We start from the raw sequence: 17,090 nt of genomic DNA on the forward strand, positions 1-17,090 counted from the left end.
GGGCTGTGGCAGTGACTGCAGCCTCGGCCTCTGCCCCCTTATGATGCTTCGTTTGAATAACCCATCATGCACTGGGATTCTCAACCGAAGCATCATCAAAAAGGAAGTTGCAAAAAAGAAATAAAAGGAGTTAGATAGTATATTTAGGGAAGGATAGGTAATTTTTAGTTAAAGAATATTACAAAATAGATTAGATTATGGCATCAAATAGAAATGGATTTAGGATAAATATTAGTTTGTATTTCAGACCATCGCCTTAAGTTTTTATTAGTTGTATAGACAATCCTGTTGATTCACAAACAATAACTTTTTTTGTGATTTCACTTAAACCTGGATAGTATTTCACGGGTTTATTTTGGGACTTGTCATACACTAGTGATGTGGAGCGGATGCCACTAAGCAGCTTGTAGCGGTAGAATAAAGTGGTAAACTGACACATTCTCATATCCCCTATTACAATCACACATGGACAGCATGGGATTCTAGCACTCCTGCACGCTCCAAGGTCACAGAGCAGCTGTTAGCACCTGGATATTTCATTCCCTCTCTTAGTACAGGAACAGACATCTGCTGCAGGCGACCATCGCTTCCAAGCACTTCTCATGTCAACACACAGGCTCCACAACAGGGCACAAGGTTTTTAGTTCTTTTTACTGTTTTGTATTGAATTTAATGAGGAACATGTAAAATCCAATACACCTTCCTTTGGAACTATTCATTATAAAACCAGAAGGCTGGTATAAAAATATTGCATACATTTCATATCTCCTCATGGAGTCAAGTGAGTCTCCAGATCAAGGATGTCAAACTCAAACACACAGAGGGCCAAAATGAAAAACTTGGACAAAGTCGCGGCCAACCAGTATACAGTATAATGGGCCCCACATAGTCCTCCATACAGAATAATGAACCCCACATAGTCCTCCATACAGAATAATGGCCCCACATAGTCCTCCATACAGTATAATGGCTCCACATAGTCCTCCATACAGTATAATGGCCCCACATAGTCCTCCATACAGTATAATGGCTCCACATAGTCCTCCATACATAATAATGGGCTCCACATAGTCCTCCATACAGAATAATGGGCCCCACATAGTCCTCCATATAGTATAATGGCTCCACATAGTCCTCCATACAGTATAACGGGCCCTACAAATTCTTCCATACAGAATAATGGGTCCCACATAGTCCTCCACACAGTATAATGGTCCCACATAGTCCTCCTTACAGAATAATAGGCCCGACATAGTCCTCCATACAGAATAATGGGCCCCACATAGTCCTCCATACAGTATAATGGCCCCACATAGTCCTCCATACAGTATAATGGCCCCACATAGTCCTCCATACAGTATAATGGGCCCCACATAGTCCTCCATACAGTATAACGGGCCCTACAAAGTCTTCCATACAGAATAATGGGCCACACATAGTCCTCCATACAGAATAACGGGCCCCACATAGTCCTCCATACAGTATAATGGGCTCCACATAGTCCTCCATACAGAATAATGGGCCCCACATAGTCCTCCATACAGAAAAATGGGCCCCACATAGTCCTCCATACAGTATAATGGGCCCCACATAGTCCTTCATACAGTATAACAGGCCCTACAAAGTCTTCCATACAGTATAATGGGCCCCACATAGTCCTCCTTACAAATAATGGGTCCCACTTAGCCCTCCATACAGTATAATGGCCCCACATAGGGGTGGTGGTTCTGGTATTGCGGGCCAAATAAAACCACCCTGTGGGCCACATTTGGCCCACGGGCCAGAGTTTGACATTTATGGTCCAGACCTATCAGAACGTGTTTCTGGACAGCTTTGTCAGGATCCAGCAGTTGGACCAGGTAGTTTAGGCTGTCACAGACCACTGAAATCTAAAGAAATTTTTATTTTTCAATGTCATTGTAGCCGATGTAACATAAATCGCTTTACTCTCCATGTTGTCATACTCGATTCTCATCTGCAGCTTATCATTATTTCAATCAACCTAAAAATGACATGGAAAATTTGGTAGGGCTCCATATAAAGTGCTGTTAAAAATGCATTACATAAGGAGCGTGGGTATGTGCAATGGAGAAAAGAATCCCAATGGCGAGTTCAGTGGACAAGAATTTTGATGCTGGACTTAAGGATATTTCTATAAATTATTATGATATAAATGTATCAATGTTATACAAACTCAATCAGGGAGAAAACCAGCTCAACCTTGGAGTAAATGCACGGACAAGATGCGGCATTCCATATAGCACAAGAAAAGGAGGTCCAGCACTCTTCTGAAGATAAAGTATTTATGACTTTATTGTCCACAAATTAAAACCCGAGCAAACAAATGTTCTTAATCATAGTCACTGAATAAGAACATTGGTTTGTTCGAAATGCGTCCATTTATCTCTTGCTGGTCTGAGATGGGTTTTAATTTGTGAGCGGATAAAGCCGTAAATATTTTATCTTCAGAAGAGTGCTGGACCTCCTTTTCTTGTGCTACAAAATGTTATACATGAAACCTTCACAAGACTACAAGGACTAGGCTTTCCTCTACTATATAGAGATGATAGATGCATACAGAATAGATGGAAAATTACATGATGGATAGATAGAATGAATAGACGATAGACAGATAGATAGATAGTTAGATAGATAGATAGGTAGATAGATAGATAGATATTTAGATGATATAATACAAAAGCTACTCTAAATAACAGAAAAAAACACACTTGGATCTTAGAGACTTGTGTGTAAATCTAGACAGAAGCAACGTGTGAAATGTTTCTTTTTTCTTAATTTCCACAAGAAATCAGGTTAAGTCATCACGGTTCAATTGTCCTGTAGACGGATGTAAGTGACCGTTGAGGTCACAGATGTTACAACGTCCAGACTGTAGAAAGCTGACAAAAACAACAAAGAGACCAATTATTAGGTGATTGTTCCAAAGGGACAGAGGTGACCATGGGTAAACATTTGCAGGGATGGACATTTCAGCTGCTCCAATAAATCAATGGAACTCCTACAACTGGAGCTCTTCATTATGCAGGAATACAGAAGAGAATGATATATTGACCACAATTTGCAACATTTTAACAAGTCCTTCATTTTTGTAACAACTGCAAATTGTTTCTTCTGTAAAAACATGGCAAAATCAGGTTCACCCGTGGGTAAAAGTGTTCTTTGTCTTTTTATGGGACACTTGGAAGACACAAGAAACATACGTAATATATAGATGATGTAGACACGAAAGGATCACTATGACACAGAGAAATTCTCCCATAGTGTAAATAGGTTTCTCTCCTATAAATATGGCCATAAACCTTAGACTATAATCAGTTGTTAGTCAGGATTTCAACATGCCTGATCCTTTATTATCAAGGGCGATAAGCTGCTATAAAGAGAGTCTGGAAACAGCTAGCTCGCCTCTACCCATGGAAAAGACATGTATGCCTACTACGTCTGAGTGTCCGCCTCCAGTAGACGCACTTGCCTGAAAATTAGGCACGACAGAGCGCACATTCACTCTATCAGCACCATTATAGTCTATGGCCCCGGGGGCATGCGTCCGAATCCCGTTTTGCGGGTGGTTCAGAGGTAAGACCTGACAGGACCAACGAACGGGTGCCAAAACACAGTGTGAAAGCAGCCTTAGACAGGCAGGGGTCAGGGGAGCAGAAGAATCAAGAATACAAACTGGGTCAATACTAAAAGGAACAGGTTTCAGAAACCCAACAACCATTACTGCTCAGGCACAGAGCACTGTGGGAATGATCTTTTTAAAGCCTGAGACATTATGGCATTGGTTGAATCCAAGCCACTTGGCCCATACTGGCCCTTTAGGATGCGTAAGTAATGCATCTCATGGGCACAGTGGTGAAATGCAGGGGATCCGTTGTATCGGGTAGGAGAATGCCGGGCACCTGTGCAGGTCAGTGACATCTTGTTGCGTAGCCACACCATAAGCAGGTGACCATGCCTTCTATACTGTTATCATAAAGACATTAAAACTCTCACAATCCAAAGCACAAATCAAAATTAATACAATACAACACTCCAAAATCATATTAGTAGAAGAGTTCCTGTATAAATCTGGGCATAGACAATAGGTCCATCATAGGGAACTTATACTGTACTGAAAGCCCCACTGGAGCTGGGTCCAACTGGGGTGAATGCACCATCTGCACAGCTTTATAGAATATGTCAGAGAACAAATAATGTTGGAAACATATTCCTTGTGATTTTACAGTGACATGGGAATGTCTGCTGGAATATTCTTGTTGGCCGGTGAGCGGTAATTTAAAACCCCTCTTTCCCAGCCCACAAAACTCCACACTACATTGACTTTACAATACAGGGCCATTTAGAAGTTAATTTGGCTGTTAGTTCTGTTACTTCTGTTTGAAGTGGTTAAAAGAGTTTCACTTCTAAGATTGAAGTCTTTTCAAAGAACTATAATTAATCTGTGCATGATTAATAGGTGTAGACCATGCTCTCGTACACAGAGAAGACTGTCCTCCAAACCCAGCCAGGCACATCCTGGTGGGGATAACACAAAACATGCATATTCCATGGGCAGAGTTTATTTTTCTAATACACATGCTGAGGATATTTATCTGCCGTTCCTTCATTGCTACATTCTTCATGTGTTATGAGGGTAAGGGACTCCAAATCCCAATCTTTATGGAGCTGGGATAATTTCCTGCACCTGTGAAAATACATTCATAGAAATCCTAGACTTTCTATAAGAGGGGTCCTGTGGTCAAGGTATGCTGGATGAGCCTTCTGCCAGGGGCTCCCTTCTAGGAGAGCCTGGATGAATTGTGGTGTCAGCTGCTTTCCACACGTGACCACACCTTGTATTATGTTGACTCTATCTACAGCTCAATGACAATGCACCAGTCGGATTCAGCCTTTAAACATTTACTAGTTAAAGGGACACGCAAGATTGTCCTTTATGACGAGGACATAGGAAGGGAAGTTGAGATCAAGTTCAGGACATCTACCAAAGAAATACACATGTATATACAATTATGTGTTCCAATATATTACAACTTCTAATTCAGATATCATCACGTGATCACTTCTGGGGAAACACTTGTGGACATCATGCCGTCAGCTATATTTTACCGCATGGTTACCATGTTGTGACTGGTAAGATCCCAATCCTCGATCTTATGCAACAATTCTCTACATTCTTGGACATTCTAATAATCTGATAATAATGTACAGACAAGATCATACATGTAAGGAGTCGTTCTATCAAGTGCATGATCACAACTTTTAGTAAGAATACTTCATTAATAGTGACAGATGTACCAGTGCAAATAACGGAGGCGTGAGGGGGGGAAGGGTGAGTGATCAGAATACTCTATACACAAGCTACCGCTGCAGCTGATCAATATCTTAGGTGAAAAAAAGAGGAACTCAGGAATCTACAAAACAATAAGTCAAAAGTTTGGTTAAGATCCAATTCTTGGGAACCCTTCATTATCTACAGTGCTGTATTTACCAGTAAGCCTTATATATAGTAGGGGCTGGGCTGGGTATTGCAACTTAGTAGCACTGTGTTTTTTATTATCTTCTCCTTTAGCCATAGGTAGTATATGCATAGGGCATACATTAGAATGCTCATCTATTGCTGTCCTCTCCAGTTTCCAGCGCTACTCTGGTCCTATTCTGCACCACATGACTGCAACACCGGCAAAAGACCATTAGTTTTTTTTCTCAATATAAAATATGAAAGCTTTGATTTGAGTCTCATAGACTTACATTGAGAAAGTGATTTAAAGTCCACACAGAAGACACTGTGTGAACAGGCTAGCTAGAATTGAAGTCACATGGTGCTGAAGAGGGACAGAGCTGTGCTGGAAACGGGAGAAGACAGCAGTGGGAAAGTATTTTATTGCATGCATTATATACATAATAGCTATGGCTAAAGGTGGAGATGAAAAAAAAATCACTGGAGTGCCAATTTAAATAGGACAAAATTGCAATACCCAGCACTGCGGCTACTACGTGTAACCGCATTCCGGTGTGCGGAGCTCTGTAACAATGGTAAGACAGCTACGCTCACCCCCAAAGAACCTTCAAACAATAAAAAATGTGCCATATTTAAAAGGTTAGACGCCAATTTGCAGCAACTTGGACTGATTTAACCTGAGTTACATGTATGCCATTTATGGTGTAAAATAGCACAATGTGTTGCATAATACAGCTTAGAAGGTTTCACACTCTTAGAAAAGTGAACTCCAAATGATCAGATACTCGTAAAAAAAAAAAAACATATACAGATCATAATCTTCTGGACCAATGTCAGCTCCCCACTGCTGCACCCCTATCTGTGCTAATGTCACATCACTGCTGCAGCCAATCATTGAGCTCGGGGGCATCTACATCGGCAGAACTGCTGCGCTCAATGATTGACTGCAGAGGTCATGTGCAATGTCAATGTGACAACAACGCTGCAGCCAAAACACAAAAAAGATGAGCAGCAGAATGAAGCAAGCGCTGGATCCGGTGAGGGTGAAAATTATCTGAATTTGTTTTTTTACCAGTACCTGATCATTTGGGGACCAGTTTTCTAAAAATCCTTTTAAATTAGGTATATCTGCCAGTAACGCAATTTTTTCACTTTTTTCCATAGTGAAAATATGAAGGTATATGCCCTATAGTGAAGTATATAACCTGACTGAAAAGTATGTGCCTTATATTACTCAGCTATGTCAAAAATGTATCTGAGAACATAATATTAGGGAAGCAGGCGACCAAAACATGATCCTGTTATTTCAGCTATTGCTGGCATGTAGCTGACTTTCCATCACTATGCTGGCAAGTTCATTTAGTTTTCCTTTTAAACATGTTAATTTGTGTATTTTTCAAAAGATAATGATGTGCAGATTTCCTGAGAACCTCACCCGATCCCAGGGTGAAAATGTCACAACGCAGCAGCACCGTGTAACTTCACCTTTAGATAACCTATTAGAGTATTTATTATTTCTATGTTATGCTTGCTTATATAGCACCAACATATTCCGCAGCATTGTCATTCAAAAAATGCATGAACACACCTTCCAGGTTGGCCAAAATTTCCCTGGACAACCACCACTATGTTGGAGAGGTTGGGGCCTCAATGGTGATCTTCTACATATTTTCTAGAATTGCCCCAAATTAATGAACTTGTGGAAGGAATTGTTTGCTCTTACTAATAAAATATTGCAAAAAGAGATCACTATCTCCCCCTAAATGGCACTGCTATCCCTTGATATGGAATTTATTGATCCTGGTTTCAAACCAATTTTGATACATATTTTCTTAATCGTTAAAAATCCAATCGCAGATAATTGGAAAAAAAATTCCGACCATTTCAGAAATAGTAGATATAATTTCTTTACACAACATGTATGAAAAAAGTCACGCCATTGCCAACAATTATTACCCTAAATACTATAAGAGGTGGAAACCTTGGAATGATAATAACCCATTATAGCCAAGTCCTCCAAAGTACTTTGTGACTTCACTCTCTTCCTCTTTATCACTTGTTGAGTCAAGACTTATCAGTTACTTATAGTATCAATATTGTGAATTATACGCTATTTCAGGATTCATATTTAAATACAATGCCATTTTGTTATAAATTTTAACAAAAGGGTATGTTATTGGTTCTCCTTCATCCCTACATTTCATTCCCTTCCCAAACTTTCCTTCCTATCAAATTGTTTTCTTCCCTTCCTCCCTCCGTATTTCCTTCCCTTTCTTTCCTGATATAAAGGTGTGTATTTTTATTTGTTAAAAGTGTTAAAATAATAAAATGATTGGAACACAAAAATGCATGAACAGCAATTCCTTATACAGTTTTATCATTATTGGACCCAATAATCGTGGGAAAAACAAATCTGAGAGTCAGAAAAACACATGCAAATTCACAGCAAACTACCGCAGTTAAAGGCAGTGTTCCCAAACCATAACTTTATATCAGGGAAGTGCCATGTAAGCATTTCTCCAATCTAACCACATCAACTCATCAATTGTGAATCCTAAAAGACAAGTACAAGTACTGCATTCAAAACTGATGGCAACCTTGACATCAATTACAATGTTGCGTGATTACATAAGGGTTGTAACATTTGTACTATTCCCAAAGCAATGCCAAAAACAATAATAATACCACGTGCCAGTTTAGATCTAGTTGGTAAAATGAAAAATGGCAAAAATCAGGGCAAGCTTTTGCTCCGAGAAAATCAAGTAGCCAAGGTAAAGCTTACAGTTCACTGACTCTATGCCTATACATAACCCCCCACCCATATTGCCACCAATGACTTTACACTATAAACACTAATATTTTTGGACAGGTATCCCTTATATTCCTCTAAGCTTAGGTGACAGAATAGCCTGTGGCCACAAAGGTCAGATCTTGACCTCAGCAGCCCTTATTATTACAGCCCTTGGTGTTTTGACCTGACAGTTTTTTCTTAGGCCAGCCCAAATATATGTATCATCAAGGGACTGGACTTTTTATGGCTTTATTACATATAGATGGAGACATATATGTGTCATATGCTGAAATCTAGGTGAACACTTTAATTAACAGGTGACATAGATGTAAACCTTATATGTTTAATAGGGTAAGCAATAATTTAAAATAGTCTAGTCTATTACTGGGTGTGCTTGCACAAGGGTGTGTATCCACTGAATGAAGTACACAATGACATAATGATATGATTGACAGTATTGGCAGGGATGGGCTGAGCAAGAATAATTCTTATATGAGATTTGTGGTTGCAAATTTTATAAGAATGATAATTATATGAGCAATAATGATACTAATAACAATAGCTATGCCAATATTATAGCCATATTATGTAACAATGCACTATTGTCAATGAGTCATCCCATACATAGAGCAATACAAACAAACTACAAACTTTGCACCTAAGTAACCTGAGCTGAGGGGGTGAAAGAGACAAGGGAGAGGTTTATTACTTACGGACTGGCACCTTCCTGTGATCCAGGTTGGAAACAGTCTGGTGAAGGGATGCCAAGCGGCGCTGCAGGCGGGCACTGCGCTGGCCCAGGGTAATTGCTTGCCCCTGGATGTTGGTGAAGATGTCCTCTGCATGGCGAGAGAGACTAGAGAGCTGGTGGATAATTCGCACCATAGAATGAACACTGACTTCTTGCAATGAGGTGAACACAGAAAGTGATGCATCTCTGGGTACTTGGCCATCACTTGTACCCAACCTACACAGCTTAGTGGGCTGTACTGTCCTTAGATGAAAGGGCATCACACAAGCTGAGGAATACTAGTTACTATGAAAAGAATTTTCAGGAGTCCAGGTAAATCCAAGTAACCTGACTCTTCCACCTTCAGATCCTACCACCTGGCATGAGAAGCAAATGAAGATCAGCTGCAGTAAATTAAGGTTATATGGCTATTGTTAAGATGTGAGACATGAACAACACAAGCTGGCACAATGGCTCACGGGTGCCCTATTGTGACTGTCAGGAAAACACCCTTCATTCCTATTCCTGGCATATATTGTTGAGGTACCCTGCTTAATAAAAAGAGGCAGTGATCATCAGAGGGGCATAGATCCAAAGCTTGACTTCCAGATCCAAAGCAACACAAAGAAAGTCAGATAAATCCAGTGCAGAATAAAAAATCAGATCTATATCCATGCAGCAACTTCTAGGGTCCTCTTTAATTCCAGTGATGCATCCAAGAGTCCCAGGGATGAGGCACACAACGTTATAGGGGTCTTCACAGTATGGCAGCAACCACAGTCCTAGATTCTCTCTAGAGACTGGTTCCAAAGATTCAGTAGAAAAGCAGACAATAGTCCTGAGGTCCCCTTTAGTCCCAGGGATGTAGCAGAAACCTGAATCCCCTCCAGTTCTAGGGATGAAGCAGAGACCTGGGTCCCCTCTAGTCCCAGAGATGCAACAAAGTCCTGGGTACTCTCTAGCTCAGGTGTGAAACAGAGTCCTTAGTCCTCTCTAATCCCAGTGATACAGAATAGTCCTGGGTCCACTTTAGTCCAGGGGAAGCAGTAGAATCCTAGGTCCCATCTAGTCTCAGAGATGGAGAAGAGTCCTGGATTCCCCCTAGTCCCGGGGATGCACCAGACTCCTGGGTCACGTCTAGTCCCAGAGATGAGAAGTCCTAGGTCCCCTCCAGCCCCAAGGCTGCATAAGAGTCCTGGATTCCCCCTGGTCCCAGGGATGCAGCAGACAAGACACAGTCTATCCAGGCAGCTGCATGGTGCAAGCAGGGAGGTAGAAGAGTGAAGAAGTCAGTGCATCTTCAGAGTGGCTTAAACTTTCACGATCTGCTAAGAAAAAGACAGCAGCAGTGAGGAACTTGGCAGCCCAGCCGGTAAGGCACAGCCTTGTGTTTCAAATGAAACAGGAAAAGAGCCTCTTTGGATCCCTCCTCCTCCTCCTTCTCCTCCTCCTGTGTGTACAGTCTGCAGACTCCAAGGGAGGGGAGGCAGGAGGAGTGCTCAGACAGTCCCAGGGTACAGCACAAAGGAGAACTCACCAGACACCTGTGGATCCCTCAAGTGTTTGCACAGCAAACTACAAGGTCCTGACTTCAGTGAACTATGAATCAGCACTGTGCTGCTGCCACTGACACACGGTCATTAGCATTACACTAAGCAAGAGGGCAAAAACACACACATATGGGGGCACTGAGGTTCTAGTAATTGGGCTGGCCTCTGGAAATGCTGCTAATATAACTTGGCCCATACAATCCATGTAATGATGCAAATAAACAAAATAATTTATTGGTTGCTAACTGCTACAAGTACAATCTATTGGCAACCTAAGATTTTTTATATTGTAAACGTTATGTAAATATCAAAATAATTATTTCTAATTACTGATAGACTTCAGCTGGCGTCACGACTTTCCATGGCTTATTGGACTTCTCTTTCTTCATGTGTTCAATTCTTTTTCAATATGTCATTTCTCATTATTACATATAACTTAATTTATGGACATCTATGGTTTGATTTCTTTGCCTGAGTGGATCTGATGGATTGTTACCGACATCTGGTCAGAATTTCAATGTGAATAGCACCTTTAGAAATATATTTACTTAGAAAATTGGTGACTTGTTCAATACTTATTTCACCCGCTGTATATATTGTGGCAGAGTCACTGGTATGATATTTGAGGGGAGGTATGTGTCACACAGATTGCTAGCCTGTGTGAACTGAAACCAATAAACTCTCTGCCAGCATGTTATATGCTGGGGGTTAACTCTTTTAAAGGGTGTGGTTGTATGGGAATGACATAGAGATGGGAGGGAAGTCATTCCCCATACCTCCACCTCAGGGTGTGGCTGAGCAAGGTTTTTATGTTCAGTCCTGTTTTTCTTCCAGGGTTGTGGCTTGAAGAGGCAAGGTCTCCAGACTGGGAGAGCTTCAGCTCAGGACAGAGCTGAAGGCTGGGACTCCCATACTCATATGGACTCTGCTATCATTTATTCTTTTGTTTTGTCATTTTGCCAGTAAGGCCGTGTTTATTTTGCTGGAGTACAGAGCTTTATGCCATTTAGTAAAGCCTGCAGAGAAAACCCGGGTTCCTGAGTCTACTTCCGGAAGCGGCCGAGCGAGTCGCCTTGCCACAGTTGGTGTTAGAGTGCGTGCAAGATTCCAGGAACACGTGTACCTGCCACAGAGACCAGTGGATGTCCTGAGTGAAGGCCACCAGCCAGCCAGAGAAGTCCGGCAGCATGGAGGAGCTCATTACGCACCTGGTGCAGAGCCAACAACAGATGCACCAGCAGCACTTGCAGAGCCAGCAGCAGCGCCAGTAGACAACCAAACAGTTGCTTCAACAGATCCAGTTGAAGTAAAAGGCGCAGCAGCAGCACCAGCAGGAGCAGCAACAGCAGATACAGCTTCTGGTGGATGCCATCCAGGGCAGGGCAACCGCCCACCCCCAGGGCCGACTGATGACTCCCACGTCAGGAAAGTGGTAAGACGGGCCATGCAGAAGATGACCCATGGGGATGATGTAGAAGCATTTCTGACTGTCTTTGAGAGGGTGGCTGATCAGGAGAGACTTCCACCAGAACAGTGGGCAGATGTTCTGGCACCATATTTGTCTGGTAAACCCCAAAAGGCATATTACGACTTGGCACTGCAGGATGCCAAGGAATACGCCAAGCTAAAGACAGATCTTAGCACGCCTGGGAGTGAATATGGTGGTGAGAGCCCAACAAGTCCACCACTGAGCGTATGCCAGCGACAAACCCCCTCGCTCGCAGATGTTCAGAAGTGGTTGCAGCCAGAGTCCTCCACTCCGGCCCAGATTGTCGAGCGGGTGGTGATTGATAGATTTGTGCACTCCCTTCCCAAGCCAGTACAGACTTGGGTTGCCCAGGGCGATCCCCAGAACGCAGATGACTTCATCGGCCTGGTAGAGAGGTACCAGGTGGTTGAGAAATCCCTTGTGAAACCGGATATAGTCACTTCTCCGTACTGGGATACCCAAAAGGGGGCGGGTTCACCATGGAAGGGCTCTAGAGCCACCACTGGGGGGTGTCCCACTCACACTGAAGGTGCCACAAGGACTGTTGGTAAAGATTTAGTCTGTTGGCGGTGTCACAACCCTGGACACATAGCCGCCAGGTGTTATATGTCCCATGAGCCCATGGACTGCAGTCTAGGCAGACAGGTCTCCTATTATGTTTATCCAGCCAGCAGTGTGGACTGTCGACCCGGCAAGGGGCCCCAGGCATGTGCCATGTCCGTTAATGGGGTGATGGTTCTTGGACTGTTGGATTCAGGGAGTTTAGCGACCCTAATCAGTGCCAACCTTCCCCACCAGCTGATCTCTGCCAAGAATGTGGGCATTCGCTGCATACATGAAACGCCAAGGACTACCCTGTGGCCAGAGTGACAGTGGGAACAGACTGCCGTGTCCAATCCCACAAGGTCTCGGTGGTTAAGGACCTGATACATCCCGTCATGTTGGGGTGCGATTTCCTATTGTTCTGGGACTTGTGGGGGAAAGGAACTGGACTGAGTCGCGTGGACAAAATCCAGGTTCCTAGGGAAATACCCCCATCGACATCTGAAGGGGATGAGTTCCCATTGTGTGTTCTTGCCGGCGACAAGGAAGAGACTGTGACCGAGGAGGCCGACCTCCCTGAGTTAGAGGTGACAGGAGAGAACTTTGGGTCTGCTCAAGTTCGGGACTTGACCTTGAAGGGGGCATGGGACAATGTTACTGTCTGTAATGGGGTTGCTCAAGACCCGGGGGCAGACACCTGGTACCCACACTTCACAGTTCAGGGGGAGTAACTGTATTGGGTGACCAAACCAAGGGGTGATGAGATAGTGGAGCAGCTATTTGTTCCAGGGTCATACTGACAGAGGGTATTAGATAAGGCCCATTGTTAGAACCTTGCTCTTAGGTTTTTTTTCCTTTGCTGGTCACATGACCTTGTTGGCCTATTTAAGCCTGCTCCGCCCTTCTGGCTTTGCTGGACTTCATTGTATAACTACTTTCTAGCTAGCCTGTGCTCTGTATCTTACTCTGTTAGTTTGCTTGGTCTCCGGACCTCTATGTTCTATATATTTTGTTTGTTCGTCTGTCTGCTACTATTTCTGTTAGGAGGTGTCCCATATTCCTCCCAGTCCTTAGTACTTGTAGGGATTCCTTCCCCACATCTATAGGTCTCCGTACAGACTAGCTTAGGACTTTAGCAGGTCTGATCGCAGGATCAGGTTCCCTGTTACATCGTAGGGATTTAGCTGAGTTCTATCGTAGGGACAGATCTCCTCTCTTTCCTTAGCTCTGGTAGCAGAACATAACAGTAAGTCCAGCCTGCAAATTCTCTAAGGAAAGATTTTTCTGTTCCATCATGGTGTCGGTTCAGGATTTGGCTCATCGCCTGCAGGGACTCTCTCTGGAGGTGGCCGAGCTCCGTCAGCACGTGAGTAACTGTCCTGGAGCACATTTCTTGGAGCCTAAGGTATGTTTGCCGGATTTATTTTTTGGTGAACATCGAGAATTTTTTTCATTTAAAAATGCTTGCTTATTGTATTTTCGTTTGAGACCCAAGTCCTCTGGGGATGAATCCCAGCGCATAGGGTTCATAATGTCACTTTTGCGCAACGAGCCTCAGGAGTGGGCCTTTTCTTTGCAACCTAGTGATACATGCTTCAGATCAGTGGATAGTTTTTTTCTGCTTTGGGACTATTATATGATGATCCTGACCGTGTCGCATTAGCTGAGACTGAGTTGAGACGTTTGAAACAGGGATCAGGTAATGTGGAAAAATATTGTACTCATTTCCGTCGTTGGTCTACTCAAATAGGGTGGAACGATTCTGCTCTGAAAAGTCTATTTCTTGCTGGGCTCAGTGAAAGGGTTAAAGACCTGCTAATTGCTTATCCTACACCTGAAGATTTGCAACAGGCTATGCAATTAGCTATACGGGTGGATAGGAGACTGCGTGCAAGGGTTAATGAGAGCAAATCCTCTGGTATATCAGTTTCTGGTTATGAGAATGTGTGTACTAACAGTGGTGAACCGATGGAGATTGGATCGGTGGCACCTCGCTCTCAAGAAAAAGACCGTCGATTTTCTGAAGGCTTGTGTTTCTATTGCGGAAAATCTGGTCATTTGATTAAAGGCTGTGAGCTTCGTATGAAGAAAGAAAAAAAAATGGTCAGTCATGCCCGTATTGCCTGTTTAAATTCCAAGGGTGTATTTTTAGCTGCTTCCACGATTGCTCAGGAAAAATTAATGGAATTTCGGGTGTTTGTTGATTGTGGGTCTACTCTGAATGTAATTGATGGGGGATTCTTGGAAAGACTCAATTTAAAACCCGAACCTTTATCATCCCCCATTGCTGTGGTTTCTGTGGATGGTTCCCCTTTGAAGAATATTACTCTCAAGGTCTGTGAATTTCCTCTCACTATTAATGGTGTTCACCATGAGAAATTGGATTTGGTAGTTTTGAATAACTTGCCTTCTCCAGTAATATTGGGATTGCCCTGGTTAAAATTTCACAATCCTGTACTGGATTGGTCTACCAATGAAATTAAATCCTGGAGCCATAAATGTTATGACAAGTGTTGTAACGGGCGTATTGCAGCTTTGGATAGGGGAGAATTGCCTGTTCCTATTCAGGATTTTTGGAGAGTTTTTTCTGAGAAGGAATCGCAGGTTTTGCCTCCCCATAGAGACTATGATTGTTCTATTGAATTTGTCCCTGGAGCGACTCTTCCTAAAAGTCGTTTATTTAACCTTACTATTCCTGAGAGGAAGGCTTTGGAGGAATACATACAGACAAGTTTGGCCGCCGGTCACATTAGGCCCTCTAAGTCTCCTGTGGCGGTTGGATTTTTTTTTGTAAAAAAAAAGGACGGCGGTTTACGTCCTTGTCTGGATTTTCGTGAGATTAACAAAATTACTGTACGCAATCCTTACCCACTGCCATTGATTCCTGATCTGTTTAACCAGTTAATGGGGGCCAAGTGGTTCTCTAAAATTGACCTTAAGGGGGCATACAATCTGTTGCGCATGAAGGAGGGTGATGAATGGAAGACTGCTTTTAACACTCCTGTACGTCATTTTGAGAATCTGGTTATGCCTTTTGGTCTTACTAATGCTCCTGCATTTTTTCAGAATCTTATTAATGACATCCTGAGACCTTTGTTCGGCAAGAATGTGGTTGTGTATTTGGATGACATTTTGATTTATTCGCCGGATCTGGAGTCTCATTGGCGGAGCGTACGTGAGGTATTACAGTTATTAATGGACAATTCGCTTTTTGCTAAGCTGGAGAAATGTGAGTTCGCTGTACAGAGAATTAGTTTTTTGGGCTACATTATCTCCAGTGAAGGTTTTGAGATGGACCCGGTTAAAGTTCAAGCTGTACAGGAATGGCCTAGGCCTATTGGTTTGAAATCGATACAGAGGTTTTTAGGTTTCGCCAATTATTACAGAAAATTCATAAAAAATGTTTCTAGTATTGTCAAACCTCTGACCGATCTCACCAGGAAAGGTGCTGATGCGGTTCAGTGGTCTTCTGAGGCCATTGAAGCTTTTGTGTATCTCAAGGAGAGGTTCACCTCTGCTCCCATCCTTATGCAGCCTGATGTGACTAAGCCGTTTTTGGTTGAGGTTGATGCTTCCTCTGTGGGGGTTGGCGCAGTATTGTCTCAGGATAACGGGGATGGATTACATCCCTGTGCCTTTTTTTCAAAAAAATTTTCGGAGACTGAACTGAATTACGATATTGGTAATCGGGAATTATTGGCTATTAAACTCGCATTTGAACACTGGCGTCACTTCTTGGAAGGTGCGGAATTTCCCGTTCAGGTTCTTACGGATCATAAAAATCTGATATATCTTGATGCTGCCAAGCGCCTGAATGCCCGTCAGGCTAGGTGGGCACTGTTTTTCTCGCGGTTTAATTTCTCCGTTACTTACATCCCTGGTACTAAGAATGTTAAGGCGGATGCCTTGTCTCGCAGTTTTTCTCCCATAGTCGGTGCTGAGAAAGAGGAGAACATTTTACAAGAAGGTGTTGTGATAGCTGCTTTGGACTCCGTTTTGGAAGATGAGATTCTTAAAGCACAGGAGAATGCCCCATCTAACACTCCCCATGGGAGGTTGTTTGTGCCTGGGACCTTTAGGAGAGATTTATTTGTTGAGTGTCACGAATCTCGGTTGGCAGGTCATCCCGGAATCTCTGAGACCAAGAGACTGGTGGGTCGCAGTTTTTGGTGGCCTGGATGGCAGAAGGAAGTCATTAAGTGGGTGCGTCAATGTACTATATGTGCTAGATCTAAGTCCTCACATACTCCTGCTGCGGGGTTGCTTTGTCCTTTGGAGGTTCCCAGTGCTCCTTGGACACATTTGGCTATGGACTTTATAACTGACCTTCCCCCCTCTGAGGGTTTTACTGTCATCTGGGTGGTCGTGGACCGTTTTAGCAAGATGTGTCACTTGGTTCCCTTTGTCAAACTGCCCTGCGCTAAAACTCTCGCTAAGGCCTTTGTCAAGGAAATTGTCAGACTTCATGGCGTTCCTACTGACATTGTTTCTGATAGGGGTCCTCAGTT

At 43.0% G+C, this 17,090-nt stretch overlaps 1 protein-coding gene across 2 annotated transcripts in view; it reads right to left on the minus strand.

Annotated features, from left to right (window-relative positions):
• Positions 1 to 10,409, minus strand: part of NHSL1 (NHS like 1) — a 228,286-nt gene extending 217,877 nt beyond the window's left edge. For both annotated transcript variants that reach the window (XM_073671331.1, XM_073671329.1), the window contains exon 1: positions 8,984 to 10,409. In XM_073671331.1, coding sequence (XP_073527432.1) covers positions 8,984 to 9,281 — 298 coding nt within the window. In that variant the 5' untranslated portion in view covers positions 9,282 to 10,409. The remainder of the gene's footprint in view (positions 1 to 8,983) is intronic.
• Between the last annotated feature and the right edge of the window lie 6,681 nt (positions 10,410 to 17,090).

This window comes from Phyllobates terribilis, unplaced genomic scaffold (genome assembly GCF_046119375.1).
Source record: "Phyllobates terribilis strain yellow unplaced genomic scaffold, ASM4611937v1 Scaffold_3__8_contigs__length_932513732, whole genome shotgun sequence".
Classification (NCBI taxonomy): domain Eukaryota; kingdom Metazoa; phylum Chordata; class Amphibia; order Anura; family Dendrobatidae; genus Phyllobates; species Phyllobates terribilis.